The sequence below is a fragment of the Melitaea cinxia genome, chromosome 6 (assembly GCF_905220565.1).
Source record: "Melitaea cinxia chromosome 6, ilMelCinx1.1, whole genome shotgun sequence".
Lineage (NCBI taxonomy): Eukaryota > Metazoa > Arthropoda > Insecta > Lepidoptera > Nymphalidae > Melitaea > Melitaea cinxia.
The window spans coordinates 9,248,666-9,267,525 of NC_059399.1; the positions used below are offsets into that span (position 1 = coordinate 9,248,666).

Here is an 18,860-nt window from a genome sequence, read left to right on the forward strand (position 1 = left end):
TTCCCTTGCTGACGCTCCGCATACTGCTGGAGTATCTCAAGTCACTCGATATCACCCCCGCATCCTAGACCAATAGGTCTATTTATACTTAGTCATTTTCGCCAAAGACAGTTAGTTAACTTTGATTTATTCACGGAATATTCATAACAATAATGAGTTATATGAGTAGTTGATAGAAGAAAACACTGAACGATGGTTATTGTAAGTATTAACAGTCGTATTTATATTGTTAATTCGCTTTTTTTATTTTAATTTACTTACACTAAAAACTTGATTAATTTTATTTTTAACTTTTTGTAAAAGAAACTTAAACTTACTTTAAAGCTGCATTTTTAAGGAAAACTAGTGTTTGCTAAAAAAAAATCAAAAATGAAAGTGTTTGTTGTGTCTATAAGAGAGTGATGATATGAGTATATATATATAATATGCTAGTAGTACTGCTACTTATTTACCTAATAAAAAATCACCATGTTGTTGAGTGATTTGATAATTTTTAAAGATCACTTCCGTATTGACAGACAGAACAATACGTAAACTTCAGTTCCATTGATATTGATAGATCATGTCTATGGACTAAACTGTCTATATTCTATACATATGATTTACTCAAATTAACTAATGTGAAATGAGATTTACGATAACTTTTTTTATTTATGACCACCAACGCAACAAGAGACGTCGTAAAACTGGTTATATTATTTTAGATATTTTAATATACTAGCTAACCCCGCAAACGTTGTTTTGCCGATGTTATTAATCCCCATAATCCCTCCCCCCCCTTATATACATAACGTATGAAAAATAGATGTTGGTCGATTCTCAGACCTACCCGATATGCACACAAAATTTCATAAAAATCGGTCCAGCTCTTTCAGAGGAGTATTGTAAGTAACATTGTGTCACGAGAATTTTAAATACAATTTTTAATATATTTTAAATATTTTAACTATAAATTTCAAATTTCAAATTATTCGCGATTCGATAGTTGAGTATAATTAGTTGTTAGATAATTTATAATTATAGCATCAATAATTAAAAAACATATATGTTCAAATTCAATACGAATCAAGTGTAAATACGAAACCAGTGATAATTATTTAAAATCAAATTGCGTATGTATACTTATATTTGCAGTAGATGTGTCTACGTATAAAACTATTATTAGACTGCAAGGTTGCATTCGCATACGTAATAATATGTTTACAATATCACGGCCATATTTATATCCTCAAATTTAATGAAATTATTCATTAGAAGAAAAATTTCCTTAAAAATTCCTGCTATCTTAATTTAAACAATGTTTTTTTTTTGATAGATTAAACTTAATGTCAAATTTAATATTAAGTAATTTAAAATAAGTCGTTCATTTATTACTTACATTGGGATATAGGGTAATTATCATTTAATTATAGTAGTTAGAGATAATACGGAGCATACACACTGTGAGCAGCACTAAAGGGCAAGTTCAAGTGCGATGCGCCAAGGTTGCTTCCTACTGCGCGAGCGCCGATGCACCGCGAAACGCGTTCTATTCTTTACTCACAGCTGTTATGTGCATGTTGTTATGCAATGCATTTGATAAAATACGTGTATAGTACTCGCAACTGTACTGACAAATAAAATTCATTTATATAGGTTATTTATGACTAGAAATAAAATAAAATAAAATCATGACAAAGTTAATACTTCAATCATTCCTAAGATCATGAGTATTTTTGTAAACTTATTTCTGTTAATAACAGTAGTGTTGGATATTTAATAACAATTAAATTAAAAATGTAATTTAGTTCTGTGATTTATTCTAAAAAATATAACATAAATATGATCAATCATAACTATTTATCGTTAAAAGCTAGTATAAATATGACTCGTATTTTAATCTAACTTTATTTTCAATTAATTAAATTACAAAGTTATACGAAACAGATTTCAACGAAACAAAAAAATAAATACTGTTATTGGATATGGCAATTAATTTTTTAGTATTACAATTATCTTAGTAAATAATACATTACTACTTACTTCTATGATTACAATAGCGTTCTATGAACATGGTTGAATGAATGTTTTATGAACTTCTTTAATGGTTATTAAAATTAAAAAAAAACCAGTTCTAGCTATTGACCTACTGTCTAGTCTTTCTGTTCTAAGTATTGATGTATTTGGTATAGTACATAATAAAACCGTTTTATATTATTATTTCTGAGACGATAGTGTCAAGAACAAAGATAAGAAGCATATGAGTGAGTCGCGTGCAATTTGACTTTGTGTAAAAGCTTGGTGGGACCCGTGCTCTGTCACGTGTACCCTCTTGCTCGTATAGAGATTTTTATTAGGAGTTAAATATATTTTTAAATTATCTTAAAATAAAGGAAATTATTATTTAAATAACAATATTCAAATAATTTGGAATAAATTGCACGTTATGCATTTAAAACACTTATAATACATGTTTTTTGTAATACATGTGTCTATTATCTTATATATTATCGTATATGTTATGTACGATATATATAAGATATACACCGTGTATATAAGATATGACCGTGTGTATGTTATATATATATCGTATATGCTATATACGATATATATATAACATACACACGGTCTGTTCCTATGGTAAGCAACTTATTGCTTGTGTTATCGGTAACAGCCGGCTGATATAACTAAATCCTTTTTTTGTCTATTAATATCGTCGTTTCCTCTAGTTGCACTTTGAGATGAGATGTAACAGCTTTCTTACACGTATTTAATTACTAGCTGTGCGTCTCGGTTTCACACGCGTTAATTTGAAAAAAATAACCTATAGCCTTCCTTGATAAATGGGCTATCTAACACTGAAAGAATTTTTCAAATTGGACCAATAGTTCCTGAAATTAGCGCGTTCAAACAAACAAACAAACTCTTCCGCTTTATAGATTTATAAATATTAACTTGTATTCTTTTAACACTTTCACGGACACAGTACTGATTAGAATTCCCAATTTTGCACTAAAATTGTTCATACAATTTATCACCACGTATAGACTTCGTGCAACATAGCGACAAATTCGATTTACATGGGTAACAGTACGTCTATGTACGTGCCACAATATAGCCACACAAATAAATCGTAACGTCGTTTATTTGGCAATGGCTTATGTGGCAGTAGGAACATATTGTAATATACCTGCATAGGAAAAAAGGCGCCTATCTACGTGGTGGCAAAGAATCGATAAAGAAATGCACGTTAATAGGCGTTAAGTCGAATCATGTACCTATTCACTAAATTACGCAAATAGACGTACTGTCCATGAAAGTGTTAACCATGTTTCATCTAAAAAAGAATACCATTTATATATGATGCACGCGGAAAAATCGATTAACTTCAGTAATACCATAACTTTATTATTAATATATTAACATCAAGTTTGCGTAATTTATTAGCAATTTTATGGATTTTGTTATAATTATCATTTATTTTCTACGAATCACCATATATATTTAGCAGTTAATATAGATCATTTATACTATGTACACATATGTATACCGACTGTAGTTACGTTTTCTAACGCATGTAAAATTTTCGAAACTGTTTAGCATGTGAAATGATAGATATTTATCAATCTACTTTTTTTGAGTATTTTTATATTATTAGTATAATTTATGCATATTTTATATAATTTTTATTGTTTCAGGTACACAATTTGTGAAGATATAGACAACAAATCTAATCATCAAAATGAGACTGGTAAAAATTGATTAATTTATTTATATACTTTGTTTAAAATAGTCAATTTTGTAGTTAGATAACAATCCATATTTTCTATAAGTGTAAGATAAATTAAATTTGTGGAAAATATAAATAAGCAAATAGGAAGTGTCAGTGCGCAGTGAAAAGTGCGCACTTGTAATAAAACTGGGTCAGTAGTTGCACCGCCCCTTTATTGAACAGCGCCGTTGTCGTCGACTCCTCACTTGTCTAAAATAAACTTTAAACTCGCACGATAAGATTGAAAATAAGTTGGCTTGTCTGGATGAGCAGCCGGGTGAAAAGGGTGGAATGCATTTCGTTTGCATTTTTGCAAATGACTGATAGTACAGAATTTGCAAACGTGCTAATTATACTTTATGAAAATATTTATTAGTCTTTTTTTTATTTGAAACTTATGTCGGCTAGATCAAAAACTATTCAACTAATCATATTCTTCAATAATTCATCTTCTTCATTTCCATTTTAAACGTCCCCGCTTTAATTTAAGAAGTTTTGCACAAATGCTTAATTTATAATTTATTGGTTTTAGTCAACAAGTGAAGAAATCCCTTCGACGACAGTCGGTCGCACTGCGAGCCCCGTCGCGAGCGCTGTAAATGCAGTGGGTGGATCAGATGCGTATGATGTGACTCGCATGCGAGAAGAAGAGTTCGAGAGGCTTACGGTGTACATAGTGCCAGATGTTCCGTGTGAGCGCGGTGTTCCTAACAGAGCTGAGAGAACGCTTCCTCGCAGTTTAGCCCTCAGGCCATCAGCAGTATTATCAACACCCAACACACCGGTAATTAAAATTCAAACATTTATAAAGTAAAATATTTACCTAATATTTTTTTACGTATTAAGATTCAATAATAACACATTTTATCCAATATTTTAGACGGAGGGCGTATGGAGTATTGGAGTTATTCCTCGTGGTACGCGATTTGGACCATTTGAAGGGACGCGTACACCAAATAAACCAAACGACAAAGTGTCTTGGAGATATTACTGGAGGGTGAGTACGCAAACATTGTAGATACTTAAATATAAATATCTAACTTTGCTTTTTTATTTAAAGAGAAAATCTAGCGTCGATACTGTGGTTGCGGCTTAATATATATTTCCTTTCCAAAAGCTAAAACAGCCTTACACTGCCTATTAATATCTGGCACTGATTTCCAACCTTTGTAAATAGTTTTAAGCATATACAGCTATTTTGTTCAAAGCATACCCTTCTCAATTTCTAACTAACCTATTCCTCTCTATTTTGAGCCAGGTACAAGAAACTGTCAGACACCATACTTATGGAAATATAAAGGTGAGATTGGGCTTATAACTTTTATTATGGTGTTGGTCTTTACTAAAAGCTTTAGTTCAATTAATATTCTTAATTTTTTAATTGTGAAACTAGAAAAGATAACGAAACTTCTAACATATTATCTATAAAGTTCTATATAACAATGATATCATATTTCGTCCTTGACTTCCCTTCATAATAATTGTAAGCATGTTGCTATCAGCTGCACGCGTAATGTAAATATTAAACACGTGCCATATGCTCTGTATTACACGAGTAGGTATAAAGACTTAAACAATAGTCCCAGTTACATTTCTCATTGAAGACAAAAATTAATGGTGTTAACTGTTTCATACTTATAATTACAGATATTCAAAGAGAGTGATTATTATTACCTTGATGGCTCTGATACAAGTGTTGCAAACTGGATGCGATATGTGGCTTCAGCTTATTCTTTGTCCGTAATGAACCTCGTTGCGTGTCAACACCAAGAACACATATACTTTTACACTATCAGGTATTGTTAAATTTATTATATGCCACTAAATTAAATAAAAGTGGATGAGATTTTTTAATGTTAATTATTATTTTAAACATTTTTATTGCAGAGATATTATGCCAAACGAAGAACTTATGGTATGGTACTGTAAAGATTTTGCTACAAGACTGGGCTATGACATCGATCCAGAAAGAGCTACATATTCTATTTGTAAGTTAATATATAGTATTATACACGTTGTTAAATTATAAATGTAAACAATTGTTTGAACACAAATATTTTTTTTCTTATTGCAGGTAAAGAAGAAACTATAAAAAAAGCTTATGGCTTACCACCTGCACCAGTACATCCTGAAATAGCTTTTAATCATATGAAATACGTTCTTGGATTAACTAATGCAAAAGAACTTTTAGAAGCTGAAATTCCCAATAAGCGTAGAAAAAGAGAAGCAAGTGACAAAACTATACTTGAAAATTCAAATATACAACAGCGAGATGATTCTAGGAATATGATAAAACATGAGAGATGTCTTGTAAGAAATGACGCATCAACGAACATTCCTCATAAAAATGAATCGGTTGTGAACGAACCCTCATCATTATCACCTAACGGTCTGATGCAACCTCCTTCTCCAGTTAAAATTCACCACAGAGATAACCAAACACTAATTATTCATCAACATAAGGAGAGCACGTCGCATCTTGTTATACACCAACTCGAAAATCCAAGACTTTATGGTAACAGGTCACCGGCTCAAAATGTATCAATGCGAGAATTGCGTGGGGCTTCACCTATGGCACAAAGTAATCAAGAAAAAATTGGTAGTAAGTCTCCTAATTTTACCCACTGTGCACCAACACAATATGAACATCAACTTACACCTAATGACGGTTCAGTAAGATCGGACGAAGGCTACTATAGCAATGGTTATCATGACGAATTTACTCCACCTGAAGATTCAAGTGATTCTGATACAGAAAATTATGTCCTAGATTGTTCTAATAAAACAAACGAGCCTAAGGAAACGGTAATTGTTCAAAAAATAGATCAAGATATGCATCGGAATGAATACAGAAAGGTCAAAATTAAGATGCCAAGAGCATATCAATATCAAAACCATAAGGATACGGACTGTGAAAGTGAGAAAGAACTAATTATTGCGGAAGAAGTTATGAATACTTCGACGCAAAATTTATCACCACCTCGACGCGATCCAGCAACGTCAACTGTTATTGTTTTAGAATCATCTCAAAATACTGTGGTACCAATAAATAAACCATATTACGAAGATGGTGCTGTATCACCGTCATCTCAACCTGCTTATATGAGATACACTCCACCTGATACACGTATTCTTGAAACTATTCTCACAGGAAACAGAATTGATACAAATAATAATGACCCTAATAGAAGACAACCAAATGCTACTCCACCACCTTCATCACCAACTGAAATGGCATATTCATACAAAAAAAGCCAAAGGTATGGCAATGCCTGCAGTCCAGATTCTAGTTCAAATTTAACTCCCTTGCCATCTTTACTGCCGTTACCGCAACAATTACCACCGCCAAATTCAGTATCAGTTTATTCTTCATCACCTCCTCATACGATTCCTCATACCACGGAAATACGTGAAATAAGAGAGATAAGAGAAATCAGAGAAACGAGATATGAAAGTCACTATCCCAATTATTCATACAGTTTATATTCTCCACCTAACTCTACAATAATAACGCAGCTTGGTTCTCCTCCGAGCACTTACTCACCAGTTTCCTCTACCCACACATACGACAGAGCACAAAATAATCAAAGTCATTTTCCTTCTTCAACTAGTGTTATAACACTTAAAAATTGTTCCCAATTAAGCTTGATTCAAAATTCTAATGTTAACGCTCAATTGATACCACAACATAGTAGTATGAGCCCAGATGGTACGTGCAGCCTAATGGTTGCACCAATGAGTCCAAACTCTCAATCTTCTCGTGGCTACAGAAGTTTACCTTACCCATTAAAAAAGAAAGACGGGAAAATGCACTATGAATGCAACGTATGTTGTAAAACGTTTGGTCAATTATCTAATCTAAAAGTTCATTTAAGAACCCATTCAGGAGAGCGACCGTTTAAATGTAACGTTTGCAATAAATCGTTTACACAACTTGCGCATCTACAAAAACATCACCTTGTACACACGGGAGAAAAACCTCACCAATGTGATATTTGCAAGAAAAGATTTTCATCCACATCAAACTTGAAAACTCATTTACGTCTTCACTCGGGCCAAAAACCTTACGCATGTGACCTATGTATGCAGAAGTTTACTCAATTTGTACATTTAAAACTACATAAACGACTACATACGAATGATCGGCCATATGTTTGCCAAGGATGTGATAAAAAATACATCAGCGCTTCAGGTCTACGCACTCACTGGAAAACCACTAGTTGCAAACCAAATAATATAGAAGAAGTTTTAGCAATCACAAATGCTGCGAACACTGAATGTATAGGTAAGATCACTTTTCATTTTATTTTAGTTCCACTACACACATTTTAAATGTTAGACAACAAAAAGCTTTTCATTACTTATTTATTTTTTGTTTCTATTTCTATAAATAATAAGTAATAAGTTTTTGCTATAATTTATTACCAAAAACTGTATATCACTGTCCGTATCCGCGAAAGCGACTGAACGCGATGCACTTTCTCTTAGTAGGTGAACCGCGACTTTCACTTGCGCTCTCGCTGAACGCGACCGATTTCATTTTCGCGTGCACTTTGCAGGTACTGTCGACAAAGACTGTCACGAAAGAGAGGGGCACGAGACATATGAAGTACACTCAGCATCGCAGGGAGGGCTGATGGCTACCGGTGGGGCGCGTCTGGCTATGTCGCATGGTGAAGGTCTCATGGGGGGGCAAGCACACTCCACCACGCCTCATCTAGCCATAGGAAATGGACAACTTTCACCCGGCCCGGGTGGGCAGCAGTATCGGACATTATTACCTACAGTATCAGATCATGAACAACAACATTATAGTTCTTCGGCTAGTGAAACACGGCCGAGTGTCATAGAATCAAGCCAGCCGCTCATCATAGAGTGCACCTGAGCCCTGTAAAATCAACCGCCAACAATGTCGTATACTCTTATCGGACGCGTGTTTCCCCGCCGCATTATGTGATTCCAGTTTTGTGATCAAATGAAAGTATTTGTTAAATGTGTTAAGACACGTGTGTTTGAGACACTTAAAATGGTCTTATTCAGTGGCTATGAGATTACGATACGAACGTTAAGTTGTAAACATATATAAATAATTAATCTTAGTGATTTGTATTAATGAGTACTAAGTACTTACATAGCATACATCCAGTTTAGCTAATAAATGTATTTTCGTAAGTAGATACTGTTGTAATTTTGTTAAGGTCTACAACCTCTTTTTTTACGTTAATGCTCAATTTGTTTTTGATCAACTCTATTATAAATACGATGTTCATACATCGATTTTAAATAAATTATGATTTTATTGTGTAAATATCTTGTACATATATACGTAATTATGGCAATATATCAGTATGACACGGTATTATGAAAGCAGAAACTTTATAATTATGCGACACTTTTAACTTCTAAATGCAATACATCGTGAGTAACGGGAATTGCTAAAAATTCACCAAAGAAGGTCTTAACAGCTGTTTATAAACATTGAGTTTATCTTCATCGATTTGATATGACACCGATGAAACTATAAGATACACAAATAATTTTGCAATTATTTATTAGATTTTGAAACGGATTTTATTCACAATCCGTCTTTTTTATAAATTTTATCTCAAATTAGTGGTAAGTGCCAAAACCGCGATTATGTATTATAATTCAATAAATTTTAAGTTAACATTGTAAACTATTCTTATAGTATTTTCAAAACGTTGTTCCTAATGAATTATTGAAAAGTACGCTCGTTTATGAATCAACTTAATTCTAACGTTATTTAGAATAGAATGGATGAACTTTGTACATTATCCCTACGCTAGAACAAATGGTGCTTCACATCGTAGAGTAGTAGTCGCTCGAGTCAATCGCCTATGAGCTGACCGAGATTTACTACATGTAATTATTAATCACCGAGTTTACTAGTAACTATTTTATATTCCAAATTTCAATAATTATGATTCTCCTATTCGAAAAGGCTGAGATAAATGTGTAATATGACGATTGGCGAATGTAATTATAATTCTGGTTTACATTATGTGTAAGTACCTATCCGTCGTATCACAATAATTTAATATGGATTAACTTAAACGTGATGTAAAACCGAGCGATAGCTTTTTGTATATTTCTATTGTCGTACCTTAAGATTTTTACACGAAATCATAAAATTATCTGTATATTTTATACCAAGCATTTACCTACAGAGCTAAAAATTTTGTAACGCATGCCGTTTAGGAATAATTTGTCAAATTATTAAGATTGTAGACAATTATTATTCATTAAAATGAAATTATAATGATTTCGACGTTAAACAAATTCTCAAAGTGTTACTTGTGTTAAAATATTAAATATTGTTGCCTGTGTCATTTTGTAAATATGAACAGTTGACTATTACTTTTTCAGTGTCTTTCAATATTAAATCAAATTAAAATTAATAAAGTTTGTGTTCATTACGTTCGTTACGATGTTTTTTTATATATATATAATTAGCTTTCGCTGTTAAATAATTGTTTATACTTTAAAGAAAACATCTCATCTTAAGTAAATCTATTTTATGATTCATTAACGTCGAAATCATCTAGAGTAAAGTACGGCACTTCCTATAGATACGAGTTCATTAAAAGGTAAAATGTAACACTTTAAATATTATTAACTAAAATATTTGCTATTGCATAATCTTGTTAACTTCACACCATTCCTCATATTGTTCGTGTTTTCTTGGATTTTATAGAAACTTATGTATTTTTGTACTTTGTATTTCAGTTTAAGTAATAAAATTGTAAAAAATATATTTCTATGTCAACAGAAGGATATTTGTATAAAAGCTTAATCGCACAAATATTTTGTATGTCAACAAACATGAAAAAAAATTGCTTTTATAACTATCCTTCTGTTAAAATGATAAGCAATAAAACAAACTAAATAAAATCGATTAATCTAAACGTACTAGATGCCTTCAGTTTAAATTGGTGTAAATATTTAAAAAAAAACTCTAATTTTTTTCAACAATCAGTTACATAGAATTTTTATTCTAATTAATCAGTTATTGTAACAAAAAATAATTACAAAACTTTGTATAAAAACTATATCTAAAACCTAAGAAAAAATAGATCATTCTTACATTATATAAGTACAATACCCAACATATGGTATTACAAAGTAAGCGTAAATACCTAATATCGTTATATTCGATAATTTCAGCTACTGTATTTATAAAACAAAAGACTTGTACGTCTTGCAACAATGATGTAATAATTTAACTGCCAGAAAAATCAATACTCAATGTAAATGCCTGTAATTTTATACACCTCGAAGAACAGTTATTTTAAAACACCAAACAAATTAAAACAGGAGTTAAAATGTGAATGTGGTTTTATTGTCATTTCCTTGCTTGTTTTATGATATTTTTTAAATAAAGAAAAAAATAACTATTTCATATGAAAAAAATTTTGGAGTTATTATTACAAAAAATTTCGACATCTAACCTCCTATATATTATATTGCACATTTAATAATAAAGCTATACATACATTGTCGATGTAGTTAATTATAATTCATCTGTGGATTTGCAAGGGCTGGACTGGTTTTAAAATATACATATAAAACATTTATATTTTCAGGGTAAAAAACCTCGATGCCTTGGATGAAAATAAAAGTCAATCTCATGAAATTAAATTTATTTTAATTAAACAATAATTTATAAAAACTGTCAGTAAATCATAATTTAAAAAATAAAACTTACATCGTAACATAGATATAAGTAGTTTTATCATATTTAGATTTCGTAAAACAAGACAATATCATATTGATATCTATTGTAAGGCATAGCAGGATCTATCTAACTCTAAATTTGGAGCAGCCCGACAGGAGAAATAACTCAACCTCATATGTAACAGCTAAATAACTACTGCTTTCAAGTAGTATTCTCTGTGAAGGTAAGAGCTAGGGTCAGCAACATGCTTGCAATGCTTCAAGTTTTGCAAGCGTCCCTAGGCTATGGTATCCGCTTACCATCATTTGGACCGCACGCTTTTTTGACACCTTTATTATATATAAAAACTAGCTGACCCCGCAAACGTTGTTTTGCCATATATGTTTTAAACCCCGTCCACACTTAAAACTCCTTTTTGACTTAATGGTATGAAAAATAGATGTTGGCCAATTCTCAGACCTACCCGATATGCACACAATATTTCATAAAAATCAGTCCAGCCGTTTCGAAGGACCATGGTAATTAACATTGCGATTGCATGTTTTCAAAAGAAAAACAAAGTAGATTTTTTTTTCTTTTAAAATAACAATCTCATTTAAACTGAAGAACACAAAATAAATTGTTTCAAAGTATATTATTAAACGTCTTTGTTCCCTGGCTCTACATTACACTTTTTATAGTGAGTCCTCATATTAGAGGACTGTGTAAAAGAAAGTTTGCATCGCGGACATGAATACGGCTTGTCTCCATTGTGAAAGTTGAGATGTGACTTAAGGTGATGTTTCTTTGTAAACGCCTTGGAGCATAAATAACAATTGAATGGCTTTATTCCTGAAAAGAGAGGCTTACTTAAAACTTGCATATGTGTTAAACAATGAATAATCAACTTAATACTCAATGGCTCTCAAAATAATAGATTCAATTGGTTTGTTATCCAAGTTAGATAAGAATCCGGTTTCGGAGGTCCAGAAAAATGCACAAAACGAATACAAGCGCCCAGACTATAACAACCATCTGTATGGTTTATATATAATTATACTATTATCATGTGCTTTGATAGAATTCGACCACTATAGTCTCATCAAATACACCTAACTCAAGATGTAATCTTTTTCTATATTCTTTTATTATTCTTATTAATTTAACTTATTATTATATTGTATTAATATATATATAAAAATGAATCGCTGAATGTGTTGCTAAGCGCAAAACTCGAGAACGGTTGGACCGATTTCGCTAATTCTTTTTTTTAAATATTCCTTGAAGTACGAGGATGGTTCTTACGGAGAGAAAAATTCAAAAAAAAATTTAAATTTCCCGAAAAAGTCTAAAAACAACATGTTTCTATACTCCCATACAAAAGATTTGTGATAATACTTAAAAGTCGATTTGAACTTTAATACCATACGATAAAGTTTATGTTAGGCGATACGAAGTTCGCCGGGTCAGCTAGTTAATATATAAATATACCTGTGTGAAGTTTCAAATGTAAAGTCATGTTGGATCGGTCCGCGAACCTCTTGTCACAATACGTGCAGACGTGGGGGCGTTCCCCGCTGTGTGTGCGTTTATGTTGATTTAACAACATTTTACGAGAAAAAGCTTTTCCACAATCATCACACACGTGCGGCTTAACACCTTAATATAATAAAATTAGTATGAATAATTAAATGAAATAACACTTAAAATTTTACTTGAAAATTATAACTTAACAAAATTACACTCACAACCTTTTTATGCTTTGTAATCCTTTTCAACTGACTTAAAAAAGGAGGAGATTCTCAATCCAACTATTTTTTTTTTAATTTGCGTTACTTCACAATTTTGACTGGCTTTACCGATTTTGATGATCATTTTTCTATCGAAAACTGATGTTTGTCATGTGATTCCATTCAATCATTACAGCCTATACAGTCCACTGCTGAACATAGGCCTCCACAAGTTTACGCCAAAAATAACGTGAACTCATGTGTTTTGCCCATAGTCACCACGCTGGGCAGGCGGGTTGGTGACCGCAGTACTGGCTTTGTCGCACCGAAGACGCTGCTGCCCGTCTTCGGCCTGTGTCTTTCAAACCCAGCAGTTGGATGGTTATCCCGCCATCGGTCGGCTTCTAAGTTCCAAGGTGGTTGTGGAACCTTGTTATCCCTTTGTCGCCTCTTACGACACCCACGGGAAGAGAGGGGGTGGCTAAATTCTTTAGTGCCGTAGCCACACAGCACATTGTGTGATTCCATTATATTTGATATATTGATCAAATATAATGGAATCACACAATTGAGTTATCTCTGATAATACAATTAACTTTGCTATGTTTTCGTTTACCGTACGTTGTATTATTTGTCGATGTAATTGAAGTCAGTATTTTTTCGATTGCAACCAAACACAATCACAACATTAAAAAAGTGTCAATGTGTTATAAGAATATTTCAAATTATATAATAATGTTATTTTTAAATATTATAAACTAAACGTTTTATAATTGAAAAAAGAAGCAGAAATATTAACAATGTAATGTTTTTATTGACCATTTAAGACAACAGGTTCCTACAGAGTTTAACTATTGCACGCCTTATTATTGTTAATAGCCATATAGACATGCAAATCTTCCTAATAACGATTTTCGGTGTGCATAATTTGTTAAAAATAACTGTTTAATCTATATATTAATACGTAAAGCAAAAAATTTGTACTCCTTTTTACGAAAATTGCATGGACTGAGGTGTATAAAATTTCGCACACTTATAGTTTATCTATAGAAGGAGTGCAGAATACTAATATTTTTTTAAAATTATGCATAAAAATATATTAAATAAAAAAAACATTACACACACTACCATGACTGTGTTTGACACACACACGCATATTATACTCTATTGTTGATTGTCATGGGACACCAGGTAGAAACGAAGTTACTTTGGATAGTATAGAAGCAACACAATTTAAAAAAAAATTGAATTTTATATATATTTTCTAGTTCTTGATTTTTTTTAATTTTGTTGATTGGTTTTTAATTAAGAACATAAAAGTATTTAGGAAATTTAGTACTTTAGAAAATAACAAATATCGTAAAATAAAATAAATCAAAAAAATAATAATAATAATTCAAACTATTCAGTGAAATAAAAAAACGTATGGCATTACTTATTTTTGTCGACAGTATAAAATTATATAAATAATTTTAAAATAAGTTTACTAGTAATATTTTAGTTTTACAAACATCATATTATACAGTCGTGTGACTGATATTACGACACTTCCGTTATATATTTTTCTTACGGTTTTAGTATCACATTTTTTTCAGTTTGCTCGCCCAGCCAAATGTCAAGCCTGCCGTAAGGAACTTCGTTCCAAAAAAAGTTTTTTATTTTCATAATTTTTTAGTTTTCTTTAATTTAAATTTTTAGTTATGGTCGAATTTCGACCTCTGGGCGACCACTAGTTTTCTATATAAAACATATAAATTTTTATGACAAGGCACGATCATAGATCGAAGTACAATTGTTACATAATAATAATTATGTATGTATAGTTTGTAAGTTTTAATAGCTACATATTTATTTCAAATGAATAATTTTTTTTTACTTACCAGTGTGAATACGTACATGCATGTTAAATGCAACTCGTTGATTGAATGATTTGGGACATATGGAGCATTTATATTCTTTACGATTCCTAAAAGTTTACAATTAATATTTATAATTACTACAAATAGAAACATGGTCTTTGACTATATAAATATTATACAGGATTTTGCATTAAAATTGTGAAACAAATTTAAGAAGAAAGTCGAAAAGAGCTAACGGATAGATTAAATTGCAACGAATAGTCACGACTTCAATACAGGTTAGAACTGAGTTTTTATATGCTTAATTTCTTTCAAATTCATTTCATGGAAAATATTGTGAAGAAATCTGCATCTACTAATAATGTATCAGGACCGCTGATTAAGCTCTTATACTTAATTAGATAGAGGTCTTTACCCATTTAAAGGATAATTACTATGGGGTTATTGCAAAACTTTTTAATAATTTTCAAATAGTCCTGTCGGTTGTTTGGGAGTTAAGACTTTTTTTAATTTATTTTTCTTGTTATCATTCTTTATTTAACGTGATAGCAGTATCTATATCAGTTGCAAATGTTCCAGCTAAAAGTGTATTATCATAAACGTTTTATACACATAGTTGTCTCCAACTACAGTGGCTGTTACCATAATATATATTTTTTAATCTCTTTGCGTATTAGTCAAAAGATGTACCAACAATTTTTAAACCTGCGGGATCTGTGGATCCGCGTTTTGTAGAAGCGAAATCCCGCAGATCCCGCAATTAAAAGAGCTGCGGGATTGCAATCCCTAATTGTTACGGATTGTTACTTCACGTTAAGTATGTTCAAGATAGAATATTGCACATTAGAAGCAAACATATCTTTAAATTACTTTCAAAATATCTTAGCTGCATACCTGTGTATTTTCATGTGACTACTCAAATATCCTCTGTCATTGAAATGTTTCCCGCAGACAGGGCATGTTGCAGCAAACTCCTTAGTACCACGATGAATAGACACGTGATATTTAAAGTTACGTAATTGAGAAAATGACTTGTGACATTCCTCACAAGTATACAAATGTCTTCGTGCATGTGTACTACATTCGTCTTTATTTCTGAGCACCTATTAATCAAAAGATATTGATTAAAAAAATCGTTAAAGTTGCTAGTATAATACACCAACACAAGATAACTGGAAATATTAAACCTTGTTAATTACATAATTTATAATTATTAAACGAAAACTGGTGTAATTTTAAGTACTAGCAAAAAGCGCAGTTTTACAAGGGCTCCCGAGAGTTTTTAATCTAGTAACAATTTTCGATCATTTTTAGGAATTGTAACTTATTAATAAAGATTTTCATGAATAATTTTTCACAACAAATTAATGTTAAATTTTTCGTACGCATTTCTCCTTATTTTTTACTTCGTCTTTTTATCTTATTAGCCATGGAAGGTTGGAGGTTGAATCAATCAATCAAGTGGTGAAAACTATTTAATTTGCGTTCTTCATATCTTGTATTTTACCTTTACATCATATTAATTTTGAACTCGTTACTGTTTTTAGAGGTCTTTTAATGTTCAAATAACTACAACTTGGTTAGTAAAAAATACAATTTATGAACCTACGCCTTTTTCTGAAGTTCATAAAAGACGCAACTGACACGCTGGTCGCGTACATGATACATATGTACGTAGCTTTGCTTGTACCGCTGAGCTTTCAAGTCGTTTATTTGATTGTAGCACGTGCACGCCAATGCAAAAAAATGTTCAAAGAAAAGGTGCATATTTTGGATGTTTTTAAAAACTAAGCTTCAATGCTTCGTAGATGATAAGAGGCTGTTAGAATAGGATGTTAGAATTACAGTCACAAACTAAATACAGCTACGACACTTACCATGGTAACAGCCTGTGACGGTCGCCTAGCCATCTCATCTTTTCTTGGTAGGGGCTTAAAAGTGTGAGTTAATATTGGCTTCCAAGGACTTTGCAACACCTCATTAAGTATTTTAACTCTAATGTGAGATTTTTTAGTGTTACTTTTGAATTCCTTCTCATTAATTGATATAGTCGAACACAATGTTTTATCTTTTTCCTGCATATCTGTGATTTTTTTAACTTATTTAGTAATTAATATCTGAACTAATAATTTTTTTTTAATTTTTGACACTCGCTTTTATTTCAATCACGTAATGTGTAAACATTAATAATTTTATTAGTAACCAGCTGTGCTCGCGACGTATTGTTTAGTTTGCAGAGTCATCAAATAAATAAATTTCTAAATTAAAAATAGCCTAAGTTACTCCTTATTACATCAGCTATCTGTTTTTTGTTTATATATTTTTACGGTTTAAACATATTTCAAACGATAATAAAGAGCAAATCACTCGTTTTTGTCCACTTATTATGACCGAGACGTCCCACCTGTAACTCCTACGTTAACTTTTATTTCTCTTCCTATATTGATTTACTTCCAAATTTATTTTCAACCTTTTGTACAATAAGGTATTAACTTAAACTGCTATAAACATCGTCTTTATCCCGATTAAAAAACCAATTAAAGTTAAAAAAACTTGTCACATAAATACGATTTTTTTTAATGGTATAGTTACTATATCTGTGTGTACTGGCCTGGTAGATTCGCGTGCTGACACAAATAAAAAGAAGTCCAAATTACCTACACCTTTTAAAAATATGTACATATATCTTTACACCGTTTTTAATTAGCGCTCGTGAAAGCCAAGAGGCAAATAAGTAAGAGCAAATAGACGAAAAACTGAGTTGACATAAATGCCCAATATTTTATGTTGTTGCCGTCAATAATACTTTCGACAAAACTAAATTATTCTTAAAGTTCTTCTTCTTTGTTTTATATTAAGTATATTATGTGTATTAAATATAAATACAATATAATATAATAAAAATGTAATCAAACAAAAGTAATAAAAACACATTTTTTTTATGTCACTAGGTCGGCAAACAAGCGTACGACTCACCTGATGGTAAGCGATTACCGTAGCTTATAGACACCTGCAACACCAGAAGCATCGCAAGCGCGTTGCCGACTCAATCCCCGATCCCCCCAGGAGCTCTGGTCACCTTACTCACCAACAGGAACACAATACTGCTTGAAAACAATATTATTTTGCTGTGATCTTCTGTAAGGTCGAGGTACTACCACAGTCCCGGGGCGAGGTGGCGAATGCTAGCGCGACCCCATCTCGCCCTACCCAGGCGGACGACTGCTCACACGTGGTGGTTTTGTAGTCAGTCTTTAGTCTTTAGTTCTTAGGAGTCTGACATAACCCTCTGGCGCCCCCGCGCTGGAGAGTATCCATGAAGGATTTTCCCCACGTAAAAAAAAATACTACCCCAGTCGGGCTGCTTTATGTATTCATACTAAACATAAATTGAGTACGAAAAAGACAAAATGTTTATCTATACCAATAAATAAAATTGGAGTGTCTGTTTGTTATATTAAAATAAGCTCTTATTACTAAATGTATATGGATGTATACACGGTACATAAATCTAAATAACATTTTGTCACAATTTTGTCTGTCTGTCTGTCGTTTTTTGTCTGTCTTTCTGATTTTGATGGGACTTTCACTTGCTGATAACTGATGTAATAAGGAGTAACTTAGGCTACTTTTATTTTAGTTTTTTTTTTATAGCTCTGAGAATTAAACAATAACTATTTTTTTTTAATACCACGAAGTCGACAGCTAGTATATTTATATTAAAGTGTCCTTCGTCAAATCTTAGTATTTTTACATCCAGGATTTGTTAACAACTGGAAAATATTAAAATAAAAATTATTCTTAATTTTTTACAATAAATGTCATATATAAAAATTTACAACAGA

General features: G+C 31.7%; 2 protein-coding genes across 2 annotated transcripts; one reads left to right on the plus strand and one right to left on the minus strand.

The window, feature by feature from the left end:
* Positions 1-3,656: 3,656 nt before the first annotated feature.
* LOC123654623 (PR domain zinc finger protein 1) lies at positions 3,657-8,926 on the plus strand. The gene is made up of 8 exons (XM_045590518.1): positions 3,657-3,730; positions 4,284-4,535; positions 4,632-4,748; positions 5,010-5,051; positions 5,399-5,547; positions 5,639-5,739; positions 5,826-8,036; positions 8,311-8,926. Exons 1-8 carry the CDS (start codon positions 3,722-3,724, stop codon positions 8,634-8,636), a joined length of 3,207 nt encoding a protein of 1,068 aa, XP_045446474.1. The 5' UTR covers positions 3,657-3,721; the 3' UTR covers positions 8,637-8,926.
* A 3,158-nt stretch (positions 8,927-12,084) lies between these two features.
* Positions 12,085-17,096, minus strand: LOC123654564 (gastrula zinc finger protein XlCGF8.2DB-like). Its single transcript, XM_045590464.1, has 5 exons — positions 16,893-17,096; positions 15,910-16,118; positions 15,037-15,122; positions 12,918-13,085; positions 12,085-12,278 (listed from the first exon to the last, which is right to left on the minus strand). The coding sequence occupies exons 1-5, from the start codon at positions 17,094-17,096 to the stop codon at positions 12,085-12,087; spliced, it is 861 nt and encodes a 286-aa protein (XP_045446420.1).
* Between the last annotated feature and the right edge of the window lie 1,764 nt (positions 17,097-18,860).

Excerpts from the sequence above, each read along its gene's own strand:
- LOC123654623 (XM_045590518.1), top strand. Across the intron at positions 4,536-4,631 it reads TATCAACACCCAACACACCG|ACGGAGGGCGTATGGAGTAT; the intron begins GTAATTAAAATT and ends CCAATATTTTAG. Across the intron at positions 5,548-5,638 it reads ATATACTTTTACACTATCAG|AGATATTATGCCAAACGAAG; the intron begins GTATTGTTAAAT and ends TTTTTATTGCAG.
- LOC123654564 (XM_045590464.1), bottom strand. The coding sequence starts at position 17,096 with ATGCAGGAAAAAGATAAAACATTGTGTTCGACTATATCAATTAATGAG. Across the intron at positions 13,086-15,036 it reads GCATGTACGTATTCACACTG|GTGTTAAGCCGCACGTGTGT; the intron begins GTAAGTAAAAAA and ends TATTATATTAAG. Across the intron at positions 12,279-12,917 it reads ACATTTGAAACTTCACACAG|GAATAAAGCCATTCAATTGT; the intron begins GTATATTTATAT and ends CTCTCTTTTCAG.